Source organism: Balaenoptera physalus, assembly GCF_965194825.1.
Source record: "Balaenoptera physalus genome assembly, chromosome: 6".
Lineage (NCBI taxonomy): Eukaryota > Metazoa > Chordata > Mammalia > Artiodactyla > Balaenopteridae > Balaenoptera > Balaenoptera physalus.
The window spans coordinates 138742227-138766043 of NC_138885.1; the positions used below are offsets into that span (position 1 = coordinate 138742227).

Sequence of the window (23817 nt, forward strand, 5' to 3'; positions counted from 1 at the left end):
CATTAATAGTGACCACGCCGGCCCCGCCTCCGCCTCTCGCGGGGCCACCGCCCGCGCAGACCCAGAGCGCGGCCGCGGACGAAGATGGCGACTGCCATGTACTTGGAGCACTACCTGGACAGTAAGCGCCCCTCGCGCCCCCTAGGCCCACCGCCCTGGCCAGGCCGCCTCCGCCGCGCCCGCCCCCCGCGCACTAGGCTCCGCGCGCGGACCCCGGGGCACGTGGGGGCGGCGGGACGGCCCGGAGGCGGCGGGAGCGGCTGAGGCACGCGCGGGGCGGGAGGGCCCACGAGGGAGGGGCGCGGGAGGTGCGGCGCGGGGTCCCGCCGTCACGGCCGCGCCAATTCCAGGTGCGTCACGGCGGGGCGGGGCCGGCGGGTGCTGGGCGGGGCCAGCGCGTCTTGGCTCCACCCTCCCAGGCTCAGCCCCGCCCACTTTCGCCATAGGCCTCACTCTTTCCTACCTAGGACCCGTTTTCCTTGGCTGGGCCCCGCCCCTCATTCACTAGGCCCCGCCGACTTCGTCGTCGGGCCCGCCCTCTCCGCCCCGGCCCCGCCCTCTCCGCCCCGGCCCCGCCCCTCCGAGTCCCGTCCCGCCCATTCCCGGACCCGCCCCCACCGTGGGGACCCACTAAGGTGGTCGAGTCCCAGTCCCCTGGGACTCTGGGCCGGGTTTGGGGGGGCCCAGGGCCTGAGGGTTCTGGATTCTGTGCCTGCTTGTGCTGTGACCTGGGAGTCGCTTCCAAGCCTCAGTTCGTGCATCTGCAAGGCATGATGGCGCGGAGGGTCTCTGAGGGCACCTGTCTTTGCGCAGGGGGTTGGGGGCGCTACTTAGACGTGTGGGTAGGGTGTTCAAGGCAGTGGTCATCACAGTGGGCCAACGTCCCGAGGCGTCACACAGGTTGCACCCTCTGGAGGACTCCTGAGCAGGTGGTTATTGGCCGCATTTCACAGCGGGGGTGACGCTGCGTCAGAGGCTAAGTAGCTTGTCAAGGTCACTCGCTGGAGAGTGGCGATCCCACGTTTGAGCCCTGCGGTCCGACTCCAGTCTGACCCTGGCGGGGACATGGCCTGGGGATGCGGGCTGGTGGGGATTTTGCCTGGTAGCTCTGGAGCCCTGTGCTGCACTGGGGATTTTCAGTCATCCGGGCCTGGGCGCCCAGACCCCCACCCGAGGTTGCTGAGAGTAGGGAGTGAACCCCGGCTCCGGGGAAGGCAGTGGGGATCCAGCCCTCCCCAAGGGGGTCTCCCAGGCATGGCCCAACCTGAGCACAGCGTCCTGGGCCGGAGAGCACCGTGGAGGGAGGGGCTTCCGCACCATCGTCGCTGGAGAGGCGTACACCCAGGTGCCTGTTCGGGGTGCTGCGGCTCACCCTCCTCTGACCGGTGCCTGCCCAGGGGGCCCCAGGAGGAGGGTCTGAGGAACACAACTCCTGTCCCGTGCGGGACACCCACGTGCAGGCTTGCGGACGGAGGTCACTGCTCACTCCCCGAGCACCTGCTGTGCGCCAAGAAAGCAGACATGACCCTGTTTTCCTGGAACTGGCTCTCAGATGGGAGAGACAGAGTTTTTAAAAGTTCACAGAAGTGTAAAGGTCATGGAGGAGCCCAGCAGGTCTGAGAGTGCAGGGGTGGCACTGTCTTGAGAGCCCTGGTAGGACAGCAGGGGAGCCCACGGGGAGGGTGTGGTGGGCCCGGAGGCCGTGGGTGGGTCTGTGCTGCTCTCCGCGTGAGCTGGGAAACACTGGGGCTTAAGCAGCAGCTTTGTTCAATTAGACAGGGCTCTTAGAGCGGTCATCTGTGGAGGGGGCCCGTCCTGGCTGCAGGCAGGTGGGGAGCTTGGCCTGGACCAGGAGCCTGGCCAGCGGGCAGCAGAGCAGTGTGGCGCAGGGTCCTCACCTGTGCTGGCCCGCACGGTCTGTTTGATTTTAAATAAACTCAAGTAAAATGAGAAGTTGAGTCCCTCAGTTGTACTGGCCCCATTTCAGGTGCTCAGTAGCCCCGTGTGGCCAGCGCCTGCTGTGTCGGGAAGCTCTGTCTTGGCATAAAGTTCTACCGCACAGCCCTGGTGGGCACCAGCCAATGCCCTGAGTTCAGAGTAGAGTCGGGGGAGAGCAAGGAGGACCCTGGGGTCTGGGCTTGTTCTCTGTGGTGGGGCGTCTGCAGGGGAGGAGTGGCCTGCGGTCTGCGGTGGGAGAGTCGCACAGGCATCTTCCCCCCTCTGCCCTCTGTTCGCCTCAAATTTCTCGAGTTTCTGACAAGTTCTGAAGCGCATCAGCCTATTACCAGTGTGAAATAGGGGAGGGCTGGATTCCCCACTGTCTTCAATGTTTGGCTCGCGTCCCTGAAAAAAGATACCTTGATTCTTCTTCTCTCCAAACCCTAACAGAAACAGAAGCCAGAGTGGGCTTATTGTTTGTAGCCTTGAAGTATGAAGCTTGGAAGGCGGGTTTTTGCCCTGCTGTTGAGAAGCATGTGTCTGTGTTTCAGGTATCGAGAACCTTCCCTGTGAGCTTCAGAGGAACTTCCAGCTGATGCGAGAGCTGGACCAGAGGACAGAAGGTGGGTTCAGACCTTTCAGAACAGCCAGGGTGTGGGGAGCAGCTCCCCAAGGCCAGGAGTGGAGCACCAGGGTCCTGGGGGTGGCGCACTGGTCTTCCAGGCACCTGGGGCAGTGGGGCTGCTGTCCAGCCCTGGGCCGCAGGTGTTGGGTAGTGTGTCAGAGAGAGTGATGAGTCTTTTTTTTTTTTTTTTTAATTTATTTTTAGCTGCGTTGGGTCTTCGTTGCTGGGCGCGGGCTTTTCTTTAGTTGCGGCAAGCGGGGGCTACTCTTCGTTGCGGAGTGCGGGCTTCTTATTGTGGTGGCTTCTCTTGTTGTGGAGCACGGGCTCTAGGCACACGGGCTTCAGTAGTTGCAGCACACGGGCTTCAGTAGTTGTGGCTTGTGGGCTCAGTAGTTGTGGCTCACGGGCTCTAGAGCGCAGGCTCAGTAGTCGTGGCACATGGGCTTAGTTGCTCCGTGGCATGTGGGATCTTCCTGGACCAGGGCTCGAACCCCTGTCCCCTGCACTGGCAGGTGGATTCTTAACCACTGCGCCACCAGGGAAGCCCCTAGTGCTGAGTCTTTAAAGTCAAACTTAGTCTCGTGTGTCCCTACACATCTCCATGTCACATCTTTATAATCGTCATCCCCTCCCGCAGTCAAAATATTTGTTACCTTTTCTCTCCTTTAAAAGATTTTCTATTTTCAAACTATGTGTACATAGTTTAAACAGTTAGTCCTTTTAGATCTTTTGGTATTTAACTCCCTATTTCCAAACAGTTCATTTTTGCTGCTGTTTCTTACTTTATTTCCTTTTGGTTTTAGACTTTATTTATTCAGTTATTACAAAAAGTGAAGATTTACGTCTCCAGTTGTGCCCTGCTCGGTTCATGCGCACACGGCTCCCTCTCCCCGTCTCCTGGGTGGAATGGACTGGAATTTGAATTGTGGTGGTGCTGGGCTGTCCGGCGGTGCTGTTTCTTTCCTGGGCTGCTGTGTCGGTGGTTTACCGTACGCTGTGCTCACATGCCCTGTTGGAGTAACTGTCTTTTTCTTGGAGTTCTTAATGCTTTGCTTGTTGGTTTTGTTTTCCTCGTTTTCAGTGTGCCTGCTGCACCAGGTTACCTGCCAGTTCTGTGTGTGCTCTCCATGGAGACCTCTCTCCTGGAGCCTCTGTCCTGTGGTCCTGTCCAGGCCGACTGTTTCCGGGCCTGCCATGCACGCCTTGCCCTAGGTATTCCTAGGCTCTCCCTTTGTTCCTCTTCGGCATGGAGCCCTGTTTCCCGGATAGTAAACATACTACTTCTTGATATGCCCGTTTGTTTCAGAGGAGCCTTTTCTCTGGGAGCTTCCAGGAAGAAATTTATGGCAGGGTAAATTTCTTATACCATTGCATGTCTGAAAATGCAGCAGTGAATGGTTTGGCTGGGTATACAATTCCAGATTGACAGGCATTTCCCCCAGAATGTGGCAGGCGTTGCTGCATTGTCTCCCAGCTTCTGTGTTGCTGTTGAGAAGTCTGATGTCATTTGGATTTCTCATCCTTTGAATATGTGATCTTTTTTTTCCCTTTCCTATTTAGAAGCTTTTAGGCTTTTCTCTTTATCCCTGAGGTTTTACATTTCATGGTGATGTGCTTGGGTATGGGCACTTTTTCACTCATTGTGCTAGGCACATGTTTTGCAAGATTGGAAGAGCTGTGGTTTTTCACTAAGGAACAGCTTCCTGACTAGTGAATACAGAGATTTCTTTTATGGTGAGATAAAGCATTTGTATTCAGAAATAAGCATAAACATTTGTAGATTGCTTAGCAAATAGCACCCGGAGAGCCTCTCCCCAGATGGAGAAATGGAGCCTCTAGTGCCTGGGGGCCTGTGTGAGCCTCTTGAGCAGGCGCCCTTCCCCAACCGGTACACCCTGAGTGTTCACCTGCAAGAGTGGTTTTCTCACCTCTCTAAACCAGAGTTAAGAGCTGCGTCTGCCTTTGCCTTTAACGTCAATGGAATCGTGCCGTGGGGCTTCCTTTGTGTCTTGCTTTTCTTGCTCAGTGTCACCTTTTGTGGGATTAACCGATGTTGTTATGTTTTTTTTGTTGCTGGGTAGCGTTCTGTTGTGTGAATGGACCACAGCTTATTTATCTGTTTTATTGTAGATGGGACGTTTGGGTTGCTTTCTATTATCTGCAGTTATGAATGTTTTCCCATGTGTACCCTGGCCTCTAAATCTTTAGGGTATGTACCTGAGAGTAGCCTGCCGGGTCATAGGTAAGGTGAGCACATCATTATTCAAACAATAATAAATGGACTCTTCAGACTTGAGAGTCCAAGAGGGCACGATGAACCCTTGCTGGGGCAGTGTCATACGTTGGGACTGTCATGGGCGCACTGCCGTGGTCGGGGTGTCTGCTTGTCTCCCTGATCCAAAGTGTTTGGGAAGGCTGTGCCCGCCACCGGCGGCCAGTTTGGGCCAGCCACTTCTTTGCTGGCCCTTGTCATTGTCAGGCTTTATTGGTTGCCAGTCTGGTGAGCGTGTCCTGGCTTTTCGCCCGTTACTCTCTCAGACAAGAAAGCCGAGATCGACATCCTGGCCGCAGAGTATATCTCCACGGTGAAGTCTCTGTCCGCGGATCAGCGCGTGGAGCACCTGCAGAAGATCCAGAGCGCCTACAGCAAGTGCAGGGAGTACAGCGACGACAAGGTGCAGCTGGCCATGCAGACCTACGAGATGGTGAGCGGGAGGGGGGGCGGGGGCGGGGCCTCCCCGCCCGCACGCGCCTCCCTTTCACGCAGCGAGGGGGCGTCGAGGTGGCGGCCGGGCTGCGGCAGAGCGATGCTGCTGGAGAAGGTGCACGTTGGAGGAGGCCTCGTCCTGGGACCGTTACTGCGGACTTGTGTCCTGTGCCCGTTTTGCTTGTTCGTTTATATGCACTTTTAATGCTTGTTTTTGTCAGCTTTAGGTAAAGTCCTAGAATTGGTTTTGTCCAGTTTCCTCTCAAGTCCGCTTCTCTTGGGGTTTGCAAGGTGGCACAAAGCCGTTCTGCGACGCACCTGAGGTCGTGTAGCGCGGCTCCCGTCCTTGCCTCCCCCGATAAAACAAACAGTGATTTCTTAAAGCCTGAAATCAGTCGTGTTTGAGAAAGAATCCTCTAGGAGGAGAGCTTAATGCCTGTGTGTGGGACTTTGATGCTCCAAAGTGCTAAATCCTTTGAGTAATCAGCCTGCCTTCCAAGGAGTTAGGTGTGATCAACGTCCTTAAGGCAGTCCGTTTTCTCTCTGACGTGTAGTGAAGCTTAGGACTGTGGCTCATTTCCAGTCGGGGGCCGTGATGGACGGTGTTGGACGGCTGTCACCAGCCAGCTGGTGCTGTGTCTCGTGACGTCCTTGTCGCTACAGGAGCCCCTCTGTCACGGGCAGTTGTCCTGTGCGGTCCTTCCTTCCAGCTCCGTCCTGAACTCCGTCTTCAACAGTCATTTTCTGTTGACGAACCCATAGCTCTTCACATTTTACGTCAGGATCTAGTATCCAAGGTCCTCAGCCCTTTACTTCATTGCATCTTACGGCTCTGTTTCTCATTGTTGCCTGCCTTCAAGTTTTTTTCCCTGAGTAGGATTTATTCTGCTGATGGGGAACAGAATGTGGGGAAAAAAGACCCTTGCATCAAGTTGGAAATAGCAGGCCTTGTTCTAGCAGAGTGTTGTTACTTCTAGACTCAATTTAAGGGCCAGACACTGCTTTCTGCTTGACGTCAGGAGCATTTGTGACCCTGAGGCGTTTTGCTCTGAGTTTCGAACGGAACGTGTGAGCATCCTTCTGTGTAGGTGGATAAGCACATCCGGAGGCTTGATGCGGACCTGGCTCGCTTCGAGGCGGACCTGAAGGACAAGATGGAGGGCAGCGACTTCGAAAGCTCTGGAGGACGGGGGCTAAAAAGCAAGTCTGTTAATTTGTCTTCATTTTGTTATTGTTAACTATGGAGTTTTGAAGAATTTTGTCTGATAAGTGTGTTAGGAACATTATGGTAAATATCATATTTGGATAAATCTTGTCCTGCTTCAATGAAATCTGTGAACAAAGTTGTGGTCTTTGTTGTTTCAGAAGGTCGAGGTCAGAAAGAAAAGAGGGGCTCCCGGGGTCGTGGCAGGAGGACCTCAGAAGAAGACACCCCAAAGAAGAAGAAGCATAAAGGAGGGTGAGAGGTGCTTTTTTTCTCTTTTTCCCTGAAGAACACCATTGTTATTTGCTCAGGATGGAAGCACCGGTGACTGCTTAGGCTGAGGAAGTGCTTACCTGTGCGAGGTGTGCTGTAGCTCCTCCTGCTTTACCCGTGCCGGGTGTGCCGTAGCTCCTCCTGCTTTGCCCGCGCCGGGTGTGCCGTAGCTCCTCCTGCTTTGCCCGCGCCGGGTGTGCCGTAGCTCCTCCTGCTTTGCCCGCGCCGGGTGTGCCGTAGCTCCTCCTGCTTTGCCCGCGCCGGGTGTGCCGTAGCTCCTCCTGCTTTGCCCGCGCCGGGTGTGCTGTAGCTCCTCCTGCTTTGCCCGTGCCGGGTGTGCTGTAGCTCTTCCTCCTTTACCTGTGCCGGGTGTGCCGTACCTCCTCCTGCTTTGCCCGTGCCAGGTGTGCTGTAGCTCTTCCTGCTTTGCCCGTGTCGGGTCAGTTGGTCCTCACAGCAACCTGAGGGAGCAGTGTTGCAGTCGTGGAGACCGAGGCTTCGGAGCTGTTGGGTTTGCACCAGGCGGTCTGACTCCAGAACCCATTCTCTTAGCCACTGCGTGCCCTGCCTCTTAAGGGACACGGTGATGTTTGGTGTGGTTCAAGCTAAGCCACTTCCTAGTAGTTGAATACACATCAGTTGATCATTTTATATATAAATACATGTTTTAGATGTATTCATTTTTAAATTGTGTGACTGCATTTATTAAATATCCATGTCATTTAACTTGAACTTCAGAATATTTCATTTAAAGCACTCTCTCACTTGCTACCCCCTACCCCCCAAGATAGCTTCATAGAATATGAATGTGATTGCTTCGTCCTCCAAGATAGTGTAACATTGCTTCATAGAAGATGCTGAAATGCCAAGTGGCTTCTGTGGAGATGATTCTGATGGTTATGGGGAGAGCTCAGAAGAGTTAGTTTTTGACAAAAGAGAAGTTTTGGTTCTTAAACCTGGTGTTTAAACTTTTATCTTTAAAAAAAAACAAACAAATCCAAGTAGTGTCTTTGTAAAGTAATGCACAGATGCAGAAGACCACACAACACACGTGTAGTTTAACGAATTACTGTAAGAGGCACATCCTTGTAATCATTGCCTGGTTGGTGACTAATGCTCCCTGGGGGGCCCTTCCCTGTGCCCTGTCAGAATCACCACTTCTCAGCCCCAGACACACAAGACCCAGACAGACAGGGTGTTCACTTCCATTCTTTCTTTGTAGTTTTGTCCCCGACATGTGCACTCCTGGACCCTATAGTTTAGTCTTGTTGCTTTTTTTTTTTTAAAGTTTTAGATTAACTTCATTAAGGAATAATTTACATAACAATAAAATGTTCTCATTTTAAGTATACAGTTTGATGCTGTATTCAACTTCTTTAAAATTATAGAACTAGTCAACCTTTCTATTTCTTCTTGAGTCAGTTTTGGTAATCTACATCTTTCAAGGAATTTGTTGTTTCATATAAGTTGTCACATTTATTGACATCAGGTTATTCATAATATTACTTTATTATTCTTCTGATGTTGTAGGTTCTGTACTGATGCTCACTCTTTCAGACCTGAAATTGATGATTTATGTCTTCTCTCATTTTGCCTAGATCTTTTCAGAAAACTAGCTTTTGGTTTCATTGATTTTAATTTTTTTCTCTACTGTTTGTTTTCTATTTCACTTATTTCTGCTAATATCTTTATTCTTTCTGTCCTTCTGCTTGGCTTGGATTTACTTTGCTTTTCTTTTTCTAGCTTTTTAAGGTGGAAGTAGCTTTAGATCATTGATTTTCATACTTCCCTTCTTTTCTAATATAAATATTTAAAGCTATAAATTTTCTTCTAATTACTGTTTTAGCTGCATCACACAAATTTTGATATGTTTTTATTTTTATTCCATTCAGAATATTTAGAATTTTCTTTCATGATTTTTCTTTGACCCATAGCTTATGTAGAAGTATGCTTCTCAGCTTCCAAATAATTTGAGATTTTCCAGCTAACTTTCTAATTTCAATTTCTAATTTAATTTTGCTGTGATCAGAGAACTTCTGTAATTGAAATCATCTGAAAGTGATTAAGTTTTGGGTTATGGTTTATGGTCTGTTTTTCTGAATGTTCCATATATACTTGAAAGCAATGTGTATCTTACTGTTGTTGGGTAGATGTCAATTATATAATTTGGTTGACAGCACTGTTCAAGTTTTATGTATCCTGACAGATACTCTGTTTACTTGTATAAATTACTGAGAGAAGAGTGTTGAGATCACCAACTCTAGACATGGATTTGTCTATTTCTCCTCCTGCTGTGTGGGTTTCTGCTTCACGTATTTTGAAGCTCTGTTATTTGGAGGTACATACACGTTTAGGTTTTTTAAAAATAATTCACTCCTTTATCATTATTTATTTTGTTGTCCTTCATAATATTCTTTGTTTTGAAGTCTGTTTTGTCTAATATTACTATAGCCATTCCAGGTGTCTTGCAGTGAGTTTTTACATGGTGTGTTTTTTCCCTTTTTCATTCTTTTACTTTCACCACATTTGTGTTTTTGTATTTAGAGTGAGTTTCTTGAAAGCAGCAAATAATTGAGTGTTGCTTTTTTATCTAGTCTGAAAATTTCTCCCTTTTCATTGCACTATTTAGACCAGATTTAATGTAATTAGTGATATGGTTGGCTTTAAATTTACTGTCTTGCTATTAGTTGTCTCCTTGTCCCATCTGTTCTTTTCCTGGCTTCTTTTGGATTAATCGTGTATTTTTTCAGTATTCCATTTTTTTTAAGTGGGTGTCAATGGCATCTCAAAGAAGTCTTAGTTTTCATTTTATTTATTTTTTATTTTTTTGTTTTTTGTTTGTTTGTTTTTTGACTGTGCAGCATGGCTTGCGGGATCTTAGTTCCCTGATCTAACCAGGTCCCCGGCAGTGAAAGTGCTGTGTCCTAACCATTGGACCACCAGGGAATTTCCTCAGTATTCCATTTTAAGGACTATTCCAGTGTGTACACCCTGTTTCATTAACTTATCACAAAGAATTTCAAATAATACTATACTATTTCATGTTTAATGTAAGAGCCTACATGGGTATTCTTTTGTTTTCTGCCTTTTGTCCTTTGTGCTATTATCAAAAATTTTACTTCTACATATGACATAAGTCTCTGAATATATTGTTGTTATTGTTTTAGGTCTAAATCATTGCTTATCTTAAACACATTTTAAAATATGAGAAAAAGTTTTGTAGTTAGTCCATATATTTACCATTTCCAATGCCCTTCACTATGTGTAGATGCAGATTTCCATCTGGTATCATTTCTCTTCTGCCTGAAGAACTTTCTTTAACATTTTTTACAGTGCAGGTTTGCTGATGGTGATTAATTTTCTGGTTTTGTTTCTCTGAAAATACCTTTATTTCACTTCCATCTTTGAAGGATATTCTTGTTGGATATAAAGTTTTAGGTTGACTTCTTTTTTTCTTTCATCACTAAAGATGTCCTGTTGTTTTCCATCTTGCATTGATACTGATGAGAAATTAGTGGTAATTCTTATCTTTGTTCTTCTGTATATAAGTGGCTTTATTTATTTTTGCTGTTTCTAAGGTTTCCATTTAGCAACTTGATTTTTTAAAAAATTTATTTGTTTTATTTAATTATTTTTGGTTGTGTTGGGTCTTCATTGCTGCACGCGGGCTTTTTCTAGTTGTGGTGAGCAGGGGCTGCTCTTCGTTGTGGTGCGCAGCTTCTTACTGTGGTGGCTTCTCTTGTTGTGGAGCAGGGGCTCTAGGTGCACGGGCTTCAGTAGTGGCAGCACGCAGGCTCAGTAGTTGCGGCTCGCAGGCTCCAGAGTGCAGGCTCAGTAGTTGTGGCGCACGGGCTTAGTTGCTCCGCGCGGCATGTAGATCTTCCCGGACCAGGGCTCGAACCCGTGTCCCCTGCATTGGCAGGCGGATTCTCAACCACTGCTCCACCAGGGAAGTCCACAGCAACTTGATTTTTAACAACTTAATTATGATGTGTCCTCGTGTGGGTTTTTTGTGTGTTTTCTGTTTGGAGCTCATTGAGCTTCTGGGAACTGTTAGTTTATAGTTTGCATCAAATTTGTAATTTTTCAGCCAGTTTTTCAGATTTTTTTTTCTGCTCTCTTTTGTCCTTTTTGTGGGATTCCAATCATATATGTGTGTTAGCTTGATATTTTCCTACAGATCACTGAGGCTCTGCTTATTATTTTGTCAGAAATTTTCTTTCTACGCTTCCATTTGGATAGTTTCTATTACTTTATCTTCAAGTCTTTTCTTCCTTGTTGTCTAATTTAATCTTAATCTCCTTTAGTGAATCTTTCATTTAAGAAATTTTCTTCTCAGGAAGTTCTGTTTGTTTCTTTTTTTATATACCTGCCCTGTCTATTATTACACATATACTTTCCTTTATGTCTTCGAATATATCATTTTACAACAGCTCTTTAAAAAACTTTCTCTTCTGATTCTGTGTCATTTCCAAGTCTATTTCTTTTTTTTTTTTAAAGCCGCTTTATTAAGATATGATTGATATACAAAGAACAGTATATAATGCATACATTTTGATGAGTTTGGCAGGTCTGTTTCTGTTGACTGCTTTTTCTCTGGTTGTAAATCACATTTTCCTCCTCCTTCACATGTCTAGTAATTTTTTTAAAAATTAATTTATTTTTGGCTGCATTGGGTCTTTGTTGCTGCACGTGGGCTTTCTCTTGTTGCGGCGAGCGGGAGCTGCTCTTTGTTGCGGCGCACGGGCTTCTCATTGTGGTGGCTTCTCGTTGCAGAGCATGGGCTCTAGGCGCACAAGCTTCAGTAGTTGTGGTGCGTGGGCTCAGTCATTGTGGCGCATTGGCTTAGTTGCTCTGCGGCATGTGGGATCTTCCTGGACCAGGGCTTGAAGCCGTGTCCCCTGCATTGGCAGGCAGATTCTTAACCACTGCAACACCAGGGAAGCCCCCATCTAGTAATTTTTGACTCGATGTTAAGACAGTGTCAGTGTTATGTGGTTGAATATCAGGATTTTGTTGTCTTTGTTTAATGGGTGTTGAATTTAAAAAAATCATTTAGGGGCTTCCCTGGTGGCGCAGTGGTTGAGAATCTGCCTACCAATGCAGGGGACACGGGTTCGAGCCCTGGTCTGGGAAGATCCCACATGCCGCGGAGCAACTGGGCCCGTGAGCCACAATTACTGAGCCTGCGCGTCTGGAGCCTGTGCTCCTCAACAAGAGAGGCCGCGATAGTGAGAGGCCCACGCACCGTGATGAAGAGTGGCCCCCGCTTTCCACAACTAGAGAAAGCCCTCGCACAGAAACGAAGACACAACACAGCCATAAATAAATAAATTAATTAATTAAAAAAAATTTCATTTAAATTTTTGTCACCAGTTTAATCACCTGTGGAGCAGCTTGATCCTTTGTAGGCACATTTTTTTTTTTTTTAATTTATTTTTGGCTGTGTTGGGTCTTCACCGCTGCACGCAGGCTCTCTCTAGTTGCGGCGAGCGGGGGTTACCCCTCGTTGCGGTGCACAGGCCTCTCACTGTGGTGGCTTCTCTTGCTGTGGAGCACGGGCTCTAGGCGCATGGGCTTCAGTAGTTGTGGCACGTGCACTCAGTAGTTGTGGTTCGCAGGCTCCAGAGCACAGGCTCAGTAGTTGTGGCACACGGTTTTAGTTGCTCCGTGGCATGTGGGATCCTCCCGGACCAGGGCTCAAACCTGTGTCCCCTGCATTGGCAGGTGGACTCTCAACCACTGCGCCACCAGAGAAGCCCTGTAGGCACGTTTTTAACGTTGGTTAAAAAAAACCTCTTTCTTAATATGCCAGATAGTAAATATTTTAGGCTTGTAGGCCATATTGTCTCTGTTGTGACCACTCAACTCTGCTGTTGAATATTGAAAGCATCCACAGAAAATATGTAGATGAATGATGTGACTGTGTTTCATTAACACTTTATTTGTAGAAAAGGCAGCCAAGTGCAGGCTGCATTTTGCCAACCCCTAGGTTAGAGTAGCCTTTACCCTAGGCTTGGTTAAACCCTCCTGCTAAGGTGTGACCCTTCTGGGTTCTCCTCTGAATGTATTTGGTGTTTGACGAGGTCTTTCCATTCTGGCTGGTTGGAACTTGAATGTCGCCCAGGCTGCCTGTGAGCTCTGGGACTTGTTCAGCTCACGGGTCCCTGGTGTTCTCTGCCTGGCCTTGTGGACTGTCACTCTGTGCACAGGCAGCTTAATTTTTAGCTAAAAACTCAAGTGGATCTGTTTGCAGGTTTCCGGAGTGCACTCTCTGTAGCTTCCTCCTTTCCAGCACCTGCCCCCAGGTTCCAGCAGCCTCACCCTCCCTGAGCTTTGGTTTTTCCCTCCTTCTAGACATGCAGGCTTTGCTCCTCTCTAAGGACTGGCGTGTGGAAAGTGCCTCCATGCAGAAAGCTGAGAAGGTCATAGGTCTCACCTGGCTTGTTTACCTTCTCAGGAACGCTATCCTGTGCTGCCTTCTGTGTAGTGTCTGGAAACTTCTACTTCAGGTATCTTGTCCAGTTTTCTACTTGTTCATAGTAGGAGGGCAGCTCAGTACCTGTTATTTCGTCAGGGTCTTTTTTTAGGTAAAGTTTCTTTAATGTGTAAGTTTTTCTCCATCCCTTTCTTTTCTTCATAATTTTCCTTCTTGAAGGACCTGCGCTGTTTGGCTTGTAGCATTCTCCAGAGTCTGGATGTTGCTGACGAGATGTGAACCCTTGTGAGAGCTTCTTTGTTGAGCATTTAGACAGCGCACCTCCTTCTTGTTTGCTCTGCAGGGTGACCCTGGGGAATGCATCGACCTGTGTGTGTGCTTACTGAAGCCGGTTTTGTAGATCTGGCAGGACATTTAATGCTGGGCCGTGAGACCTGTGTCAGAGGTGATTGAAAGCATCTGCCTTACGGGGGATGTTTGTTGACTGTGTGGGAACAGTTAGGCTGTGTCTGTTGTAGATGGATGAGACCATAAACGTTACAGGTGACCCTTGAACAATGTGGGGCTGGGGGCACCAGCCCTCCGTGCAGTTGGAAGTCCGTGTATCACCTTACAGTCAGCCCTCTGAGCCGGAGGTGCCACATCCGAGGGTTCATCCAACCACGGGCCACGTAGCACTGTACCATGTACCCGCTGAAGAAAACCTGTGTGTTAGTGGGTTCGCGCACTTCAAACCCGCCCTGGTCAAGGGTCAACTGTGAGTCCGCTGCTGTAGTCTTCATTCTGGAGCACCCATTTGATTCCTTTTTTACGGATTTTAGTTCCTTTTTGGAAAGTCTCCATAGTTGCATCTCTCTTATTTACATTTTCTTCATAATGTGTGTTTAAAGCCCTTCTCTGCTAATTTTAACATCTGGGTCGTCTCTGCAGCTGCTTCTGTCTGCCCGCTTTCCTCTGGTTACCACTCCTGCTTTTTCACGTCATGTGCTTGTCTCGTCGTCTGGCCTTGGAGGCACGTGGAGAGGGAAGTTCTGCGCTCCCCCGGAATGGCTTGCCCTTCTTTGGTCCAGGCAGATGGAGCGGGCTTGGGGCGGGGTGGCGAAGGCGGCAGGGGGCCTCCCGGCTCCTGACGGAGAAGCCAGAGCGTCTGTTTTGCTGCCCCAATGGCCGTCTGTGGGCGGTGCTTGGCTTTCCTCCCTGCGGAGGCCTTCCTGCGGAGCTCTGGAGGAGGAGGCTGGCTGCTCAGAGACCAGGGATGTCACTCTGCAGCCTCTGCATGGCCCCAGGGTCAGGAAGCGGACTGTAGGGTCACGGCCGTGTGTGCAGGGTCCTGCGGTGTCGGTGTGGTCCCCGGTGGGCATCCGGGCCTCGGCCGAGCACGGGAGGTGGATGGCCTGCTCCCTCGGCTGCTGCCCCTTCCTCAGCCCTCGGGCATCTGGCCTGTGTCACTCCACAGCTGTCCAGGGTCTTTAAAGTATGACCTGAGCAGTCTGTCGGGTTTGTCTTTCACCTCGTGGTGGCAGCAGTGTTCCGCGCCTTCCTGCTCCTTCCTGCGTAGGGCCCAGAGTCATGCCGCCCTCCTCTGGGGACGAGCAGGTGTCCTCCTGTGTCCCTTCCTCTCCATGAGTCCCCTTGGAGGGACAAGACGCTGGCTCCCCGGTGCAGTGGGAGCCTCCCCGACGGGCGCGTGCCTGGCCGCGGCGCAGACCTCGGGGGTGACCCGGGTGTCTGACCCTGTCTCTGCGGGCGCGCTGGAGCCGGCCGGGCCCGTAGCTTTCCCCTCACTGCGGGGGCTGGCATGCGTGTCGCTGGCTGCTGTTCGTAGCACTGGCCGCAGCAGCGGCAGGTGAGAAGGGCTGGTCAGGGGCGGCGACGTTGGCAGAGCCCTCGGTGAGTCAGGCTGGACCCGGCGCTTCCACGTGAACCGTTTCCTCTCCACGGCCACCCTGGGCGGCGGTGCCATGGCCGCCCCGATTTACAGACAGAGGGGGCCGGGGGTGCTGAGGCCCGCCCTGAAGTCCCGCTCTGCCATGTGACCGGGAGCGCCCCGTCCCCAGGGGCCGTTGGGGCAGGACGGGGCTGGGCGGTGTCTGGAGAGGACAGGACACCCGCGGGCTGCGTGCGGGCCAGTGTCCTCCGTCTGCCGGCGCTGTGGCTTCACAGCCTGCCTTGGGGTGTTGCTGCAGTTCCAGGGTCAGTGGCAGGTCCTGTCGCCCTGCGGGGCCAGACAGGGGGGCCACCCGAATGGCGAGCGCCAGCCCTCGGGTGCGTCCTTGCCGTCTGTACGGCCCGTGAGCCAGGCGGGATCTGCATGCGGATGTGGGGGCCGTCCCTTCTGAGGATGAGTCGCCGTGCCTGTTGGGGGGCGTGCCCTGAAGCGCCTGGGACGCGCGTGGGGGGCGAAGCGTGGGGGGCTCCCTGGGGTGGCTGCTGAAGGGTGCCCACCACATGCCGGGGTCCGGAGAGACGGGCAGCACTGCTGCCTGGGGCGTCACCCTGGCCTGCCCCAGGGGTGGGCTCGGCCGGCAGGAAGGGCCCTCGTGGGCTCGGCCCCCGTGACCTCCCGGCCGCTCCCTCCACCCTCCCACCCCGGAGCCCGTCCAGGTCAGACTGGAGGGGCGGTGGTGCGGGGTCCCGGGCCTGCTCGCCGGCTGGGGGTGTCCTCGCTGGGGGGTCCCCACAAGCCCTGCAGCCTCTCCTGCTGCCACGCACCCGGCCAGTGCCCTTGAACCTGGGGTGACGGGCGCAGGTTGCGCGGCAGCTGGAACTGCGCAGCGTGGTCAAGCCTTAAGCAGACGCATGGAGCAGGCGGGGCGAGGTCTGTGCCGGAGGCGGGAAGCACCGCAGGAGAGGCGCGAGTCCGCTGGTGGGTGCCTGCCGCGAGGGTTTGCACTGATTCCCCGGGGGGCGCCTGGGAGGGAGGCCCCTGGCGGCAGGACAGGACCCCGTGGATGGTGACACAGCACCCCAGCCTGAAGGCCTGCTCGCGGCTGCGCCTGAAGCAGTTTGAAAGCACAGGGGCCAGGACGCGTTTCCGCGACATCACCAGAGACGGAGAGCAGGGCCCACACAGAGGGAGGGCCCCGGGGGGCAGCTGCGCGGGCACCGAGCGTACTTGTGTCAGGGACAGTGTGCGGCCGGGGCCCTCGCTGGGCCGGGAGGCAGGTCGCAAAGGCACAGCGTGTTTCTAGACTGGTGCACAGGGAGCACGTGAGCAGTGAATCCCTTTGGGGACCAGATTTTCTTCGTTTCACCCCGGTCAGTATATTCAGATCGCCCGGCGGCCGCCGTGTCTTAGCTTTCCCTTTGCCGTGTTCCTCGTGTGACTTGCTGTGTTTGGTTAGCAAGTACGCATTTGAATCTGCGCCTGTACTTTTTATTTTGGGGGTGGGGGAGGGAGGGTTTTCTTTCTGTACTGTTGGGAACGTACTGTCTGTCTACACCAGCCTGAGCTCGCGGCTTTTGTTTTAAATAACGAAACACATGAGAGTCGATTCCACGAGCCCTTCCCTGTGTGCAGCTGCCGAGCCGCAGGCAGCGGATCGGAGGGCAGTGTGGATGGTGCAGGGGTCTGGCTGGGCTGTGGGTGGAGCCCAGAGGGCAGCTGGGGGGTGCAAGGCGACAGGCCGCTTCCCTGGCGTGGGCAGGTGAGGGCGGCCCTGCTGACAGTGGGCAGCTGGGTAGGTGGTGGTGGGCTCCTGGGGGTTAGAGCCAGGGCCGGGCGAGGGGAGCAGGGGCTCCCGTGGCTTTGGTGGCGAGGCGGTGGCCCTTCCTGTTGGGGAGGTGCAGGGCGAGCTGGCGGGGTCAGGGCCGCTTAGACCCCTGGGCTGCCTGGATGGGCTCAGGTGGGTTCTCGGACGTTGCCAGGTGTCCACTGGTGGTGGTGACGTGTGCCTGCCCCGGCCGGGGAGAGGCCACGGGAGGCTGGGGGCGCTGACCCAGGCTGGGGGCGGAGCTTGGGGAGCAGGCCCCGTCGGGCGGGGGCTGGGCGGGGGCCGGGCATGGTTCCGGTCCCCGGGGCGACTGGTCTGGATGCTAAGTGGTGAGCGCCTGCCCCCGACACCCTCCCACGCCTTCGTGCACGGCCTTGTCTGGCGTCATCCGGGGCAGCTTGTCCCCGTGCCCCCCCGCTCACCGCTGTCGTTTCCCCGCAGGTCCGAGTTCACTGATACCATCCTGTCGGTGCATCCCTCTGACGTGCTGGACATGCCCGTGGACCCGAACGAGCCCACCTACTGCCTGTGCCACCAGGTGTCCTATGGGGAGATGATCGGCTGTGACAACCCGGACGTGAGTGGGGCCTCGCTGGGGCCTGGGGTGGCGCCCTCGGGGCGGGTGGCACCCGGAGCGCGGGGCTGACCACCTCCTCCCTCGCCTTGCAGTGCCCCATCGAGTGGTTTCACTTCGCCTGTGTGGACCTGACCACGAAGCCCAAAGGAAAATGGTCAGTATGGGCGCCGGCTTTCCTGGAGAACTGGGTGAGCGGCTGGTCCTGGTCCCCGGCGCCGAGCTGCAGGGGACACCCACCCACCTCACGCGGGGTCGCGGCTTTTATTACGTTTGCATAATGTAGGGACCCGTGAGCAACATGGGTTTGAACCACTTAGATGCGGATATTTTTCAATGGTAAATACTGCCGTGCTCCGTGATCCTCCGTGGGTTGGATCTGCGGGTGTGGAGGAACCGCGGGTGTGGACGGCCTACTGTAAGTTATATGTGATTTTCAACTGTGCAAAGAGTCGGCGCTCCAACCCCTGCCTTGATCAAGGGTGACCTGCACTTCCTGTTCCCCCAAACCACGGCCATTCTGACTCTTGAGCGAGGCAGAGATGATCGCAGATGCAGACAGGGAATGGGGAGTCCTCCCGGGGGGCTCTGACGAAAGACGAAGAACGTTAGCCAGGCCTTGGCCGGGCGCAGGCCAGGCACCCTCAGCGCCGTGGGCTTTCTGTTCCACCGAGAAGACATGCCGTGGGTCGTGGCTCCATCTGTTCCGTCCTGTGTTCAGTGGGCAGCGGCAGCTTTGGTGTGCATAGAAGTCTGGTTTTGCTGACCTGCGCTGAAGCGAAGTCCCGGGAACAGGAGGCGGGGAGGGCGATTTGAGTTTGACTTGGACGTGGTGGGCTCGAGTTGTTTGTGGGACTTCTGGGTGGAAGAGTCTAGTAGGCTCTGGAAAATCATTTCCTTCTGGGAGGCGAGGGTCTGCCCACCACTTGCTGGGAACAGGGCGGGACGCGCAGAGCCAGCCAGGCAGCCGGGGCGCGGCCCCAGCCCGCCGCTGTCTAACTCCCGGCTCCCCTGGGCTCCCCTGGGCTCCCCTGGGAGATGGCAGGGAGCAGGCTGCTTCCCGCCTAGATCCGAGACCTGAGCCCGTGTCTGGGAGTCTGCACGCCGTGCGCGCTGGTGCAGCGTTGCCCTCCGCCCCGGGGCCCGGCAGGGCCGGGCTCACTCGCTGGCCTGGACCAGGTGCTGGTGGCCGGGGCCGGGGCAGCTGCATCACACGGGATCAGCTGCCTCCCTTCTGTTACGGGGCTGCCAGGGCCCAGGAGGGACCAAGAGCAGCCCCCTGTGTCTCTGGCTCTGGAACCTGCTTGCCCAGGGTCACCGGCGCCCGCTCAGCCCCGCGGGGCGGGCGGGGGTCTGCTCCTGCCCGGTTAAGGGGCCCCGCTCGACTGCTTGCCTCCCGTTCAGTCCCAGTGGTGCTGTCATCGTGCAGGGAGGACCCATGAGCTTGGTCGAGAGGAATGCTCGTGTGTAAACACCATTCTGCTCGCCGACCCGTATCTTATCCACCGACTTCAGAACAGACGTGCTGGATGGAATGGCCTGCGTGGGGGGTTTTCCCCGATGGGAAGGCTGCACTCTCTGCGTTTGTGGGTCTCTGTCCTGGTGCCGTTTCAGCAGCGTCCAGCCATCCTGGAGACGGGGTCTGGCCGCCCACGTGCAAAGGGCCCCTCACTGTGCCTTTCTCATCACAGGTTCTGTCCACGGTGCGTTCAGGAAAGGAGGAAGAAGAAGTAAGGAAGAGGCGGACGCCCAGACCAGAAGAGCACGTTAACACATCCCTTCATTCACGTCGCAATATTTTATCTTCATTTTAAAACGACCTTGTTTCCAATGATATTTAATAACTCAATGGCCAGTTGTAATTCTGGATATTTCCTAAAACAAACAAGAAGCCACCTGAGCCCTGTTGCCCAGAGGAGTGACCCTAGGGGACTTACCACAGTGACTCCATTCTCATGACTTTTCGTACAGACCCGTGGCCCCAAGCACGGCGGTCACAGCGAGTGGCCCCAGGACTTCGAGGGGTTTGCGTGCCTGGTACACCGCCATCGCTTTGCAGCTGGAGGTGTGAGCCCTGGTCATCTGTCTGTGGTTTCCTGGGGCTGCTCCCCGAGAGCCCGGCACCACTACAGGCACCTCTGACCCTCACTGAGAGCGGTGCACGTGGAGCCTGGGAAGGGCCGGCTCTCCCCGGGGCGGGCAGGGGTCTCAGCCTCGCTGTGCGCTGCCTTTTCGTCTGGACTCCCGCTTCCCTCTGTGAGGGGTTTACTTTCTGGAGTAAACGGCTCTCCATTAGCGAACGATAAGAGATGGCCCCGCAGACGGGCTGATGTTCTGTTTCCCTGGGAATTCCTGGCGTTTTTACTGTGAAGGTGAATTATCGTGGTAGCATGAAGATAGTGGTCTGTGTGAATATGAAGTGAGTCCAGGCCACTAGGGGCTGATTTGAAACCTGTTCATTTGCACAGCAGATGAGCAGCTTAGATCAGGAGACAATTATGTAATGTGATTTGTGAATTTCTTGTGCCACAATAGCAGTTCTGGATGAATCTAGGAAACTAGAGTGTCCTTTCTTTTTAAACAGCATTCACCAAACCGACTTTGAACCGTCTTTTTGGTAATAGTTGGGGGAGATTGCATACCTTTGGTGTGTTGATTCTGTGTGTGATGATGGTCCACAAAGCGTGACTTCTGCAGGTGTCCTTGGACTTGAGAGCCTCCGGCGTGCATTTACGGAAGGGGAAACCTGCTTCTGTCTTCAGGCCAGAAGTCCGTGAGACAGACTTGGGGCTGAGATACCCAATTTCGAAGAACCTTGTTTTCTTTATAAGGAAGGCCATCTGGAATGATACACCCGCTTCCTCCTGAGGCCTTGTTACTATAGATGCTCCTCCTATTTTCTAATACTCACCAAGGAGAGGAAAGAAAGCAGAAGGGAGCCTGTGAGGCTGTGTCCTAGACCGGGCCACTCCCCGCAGAGTTAGTTAATATTCAGCAGATGAAAGCGGGGTGTGGCCGAGGTCTGCGTCTCAGCTTCCCAGTGGGGCGTCGCCTGCGCCCCGTGTCCGACTCTGTCCTTTCTGGAGGGAGCTGACGGAGTGGCACTTGATCCCAGATGACCGCGGGCAGTTGGGTTCAGCACGTGTGGCCTGTCCAGTCTCGGGCTGGGGGTGGGGTAGGGGGTCGGCCGCTGCTGTAGCTTGTCCCTGGAGGATCCCAGAGCCGCACGGCTTCCTAGAACCGATGCCCTTCTGCTGCCCCAGAGAGGGGGGGCTGTGTCCGGACGAGTGCTGTCAGCACCCTCAGTCTCAGCATTGGCTGGAAACCCAGGGGCGTTGGTATTTAATAACTTAGGTTTTTGTTAACACAGGTGTTTAAGGATTGTGGGGAATAAATGTGGAAAAAAATTTTTTCTTCACTCTTTTACCAGTTTTTGTGGAGAAGATAGGTAAGTACAATAAGCTTGTGGTGATTCTTTAGAAGCTAATTTAATATTTGCACTTCATCTGTGAACACTTCACACCCGCTGTTACTGCGGGAAAGCGATGGTGTTTGTGGATGCGGGTTGCTGGCTGATTCAGTTGGGATTGTCACCTGGTTTCCTGAGGCCGCGGTCGTTTCCCAGGAAGGATGACCGACTTCTCTGTCTTAAGCTTTTGTTTAAAGTCCGATGGTACCATCCTGCTTGTCACTGTGTAACATCCCACGTGTGGACCTTTTTTTTCTTTTGTTGTTGAAGTTTCTGTGCTTATATGTTTCTAGTGTTTACTTTTTGCTGGTTACAATAATATCACCAAAATAATATGCACGTAGCCTAGGAGAAAATGGAAAACACGAGCAGAGTAGAAAGAGTCCCCGGAGCATCGTTTGGCCTTCCCGAATGCCAGTGCTGCCTGTGACAGAAGGTGGTGGCCACGTGGTCGGGAACGTCCTGGCCCGAGGGGTCGGCTGGAGCCCACGCCGCTCGCGCCGTCGTCTGAGGCCCACCGCCTTCATCGGGATGCTCGCCGGGCTCCGGGGCTGATGCCGGAGGCCGCTCTGGAGCCCCGCCCGGCCCTCGCCGAGGAGGAGGCTGCCCTGGGCCATCGCAGCATTTCTGAGCGAGCGAGAGCACCGGCGCTGTGTGGCTGTGGGGCTGGCTTGTGAGGGAAGAGGTTTCTCGTGCAGAGGAGAAGCACAGTCGTTCCCTTGTGTCCAGTGCTGTCTTATCTGTCGGCTGTTGGAGAAACATCCTCTCGTTTTCCTGCAGGAGAACACATGCTGCACCAGTAAAAGCAGGTGTTAAACTGAGCCCCCAGCCTCTGTGGCCAAGCTCGTGGGGCTCGTGGCTGGGATGCAGACACCGAGGCCTGTGTGACTGTCCCCACTGCAGGCTGGGCCCCCGAGCAGGTGGCCGTGAACCTGGTGCTGGCAGGGCCACGTGAGCCGGGTGGCTTCCCATGTGCTCAGGGCAGCAGATGCCGGACGCGGCCCCAGGCAGCAGTGACGGGGGTGGGCGTGAGGGGGTTGCAGGGGTGTGTGGGGACAGTGGCCGGCTGCGTGTCAGCCCTGCCTCCTGACCCGTCACTGGCAGCCCTTGGCGGGGACTGCGTCGAGCAGTAACGCTGTCTGAAGAGCAGCTTCCCCGTGTGGCCACAGCCAGGGCCTGCCCCGGTGCGGGGCTGGGACGCTTGTCACGGCGTGGAAGGTTTCAGGCTTTCCTCAAGTTCTAGTGAACAGTGGTTGGGCTTCATTACCTGTGTCGAGAGGAATTTTAAAATGGGACGTCTAAGAAAAATGTTCTCGTTCAGGAGAGAGTTCTGTGAAGTTCCTTCCTAGTGTGTATTTGTGGTGTTCATCATACCACATCTCATCCAAAACGATGCAGCTTTAACATGAATGTTACATTGTATTTTCAAGGAATTATTATTGATGTTCTCTTTGTAAAGGAAAGATAATATTGTAAATCTTTTTATTAAATAATGTAAAGATGTATATCTGTATTTTTGGATCATGTTATAGATTATGGATATATTGTTTAATGAATAAAGTATTTTTTGGAACAAACATTTGAGAATGCATCCTTTCGGGAAACGATAAAACTTAAACATCGTGTCCGGAGATGAGAAGTACATCCTGTGTGGCCTTTTGAAGGGGACGTGCAGTGGACCAGAGGGGGTGTGTCACTGCCACGGGCCTGGGGATCCTGCCACACCTTGGTCGGTGGACAGCCTTGGGCCTCAGCTGTGTCATGGCATCACAAGTTGGTCCCCAAGCCCACAAGAAAGGTAAGTGGTTAGAGTGCTGTGGGCCACTTTCTAGAGGCTTAAGGCGCTTCCTTTGGAACAGAAGTTTCACCCTCTAGGCCTGCTTGGGCGCCAAGGCCCTGTGGGAACTAAACAGCTCTCAGGACGTTCCCTTGAGGAGTGTTAAAAGTCAGGGTCCAGAAACCCAACCTGGTCACGGTGGGTTGGGAGAGCACAGCCGGGCAACCATTTTCCAGATGAAACACAGACTCGGGTCCTTGGCTGGAGGGGCGCCTTCGGCTCTGGAGGAAGGCCTGTGACCTGCCCCTCCCTGCACCATCTTGCCCCACGCACACCAGGGCTGCCTGCCTGGGAAAAGGAGGCACCAGCTCTTTGTTTCGGGGGTGGGGTGCTAGTCTGCACTGTTGCTGATTCCCAGAGGTCCAGGATGCCACTGGTCTGGTCAAAGCGAAGGCCCACGGCAATCAGGTGCTTAGGTAACATTTGTCTGGATGGGTCCACAGGCCCCTCTGTGGTTATCTTCCCAGTGCCTGAGTGTGTCATTGAAATAGGCAGACGTAATGGCTGGCAGGATGGCCACGTTGACCTGTGGAGTGAGGGTCGTCACGGTAGGAAGGGCCAGGTGGAAGGCTTGGAGTGTCCTCTCCCTGCCAGGGCATAATCGAATGGCAGGATGTCTCCTTGACGGGAAGGTCAGGGGTGATGTTCCTAGCACACCCCATTAACATACCTGTGAAGAGGTGGGCGGGCTTAAGGAGTATGGTTTACTGAAGATGTGGGTGAGACCCCCGCTGCAGCTGCTGTTCCTAATAAGGCATGGTTACCAGAGCAGAACGTACACTCTTGGCAGGTGGCAGGCAGTTGTTGATCTGGCCAGTGCCAATCTGCAGGGACCACCAGAATCTTTGTTCTGTTGGTACTTGGCCGAGCTGGCAGCACACCGTCCCGGCCCTGCCTCGGGCCATGTACACACGCTCGCTCTCCGCAGTCCCCGGGCCAGGGATCGTCACCCTAGCATCCCACGGAACATCCCTCCTGTCTGCCTCACCAAGAACTCTGCAACTGATGAGCCAGACACATACTGGAGACGCCTTGGCA

The 23817-nt window shown here is 53.4% G+C and overlaps 1 protein-coding gene across 1 annotated transcript; it reads left to right on the plus strand.

The window, feature by feature from the left end:
• Window positions 1-5: 5 nt before the first annotated feature.
• ING5 (inhibitor of growth family member 5) lies at window positions 6-22519 on the plus strand. The gene is made up of 8 exons (XM_082466523.1): window positions 6-121; window positions 2490-2561; window positions 5102-5268; window positions 6359-6470; window positions 6636-6729; window positions 17341-17476; window positions 17569-17630; window positions 19165-22519. The coding sequence occupies exons 1-8, from the start codon at window positions 85-87 to the stop codon at window positions 19205-19207; spliced, it is 723 nt and encodes a 240-aa protein (XP_082322649.1). The 5' UTR covers window positions 6-84; the 3' UTR covers window positions 19208-22519.
• Window positions 22520-23817: the final 1298 nt, after the last annotated feature.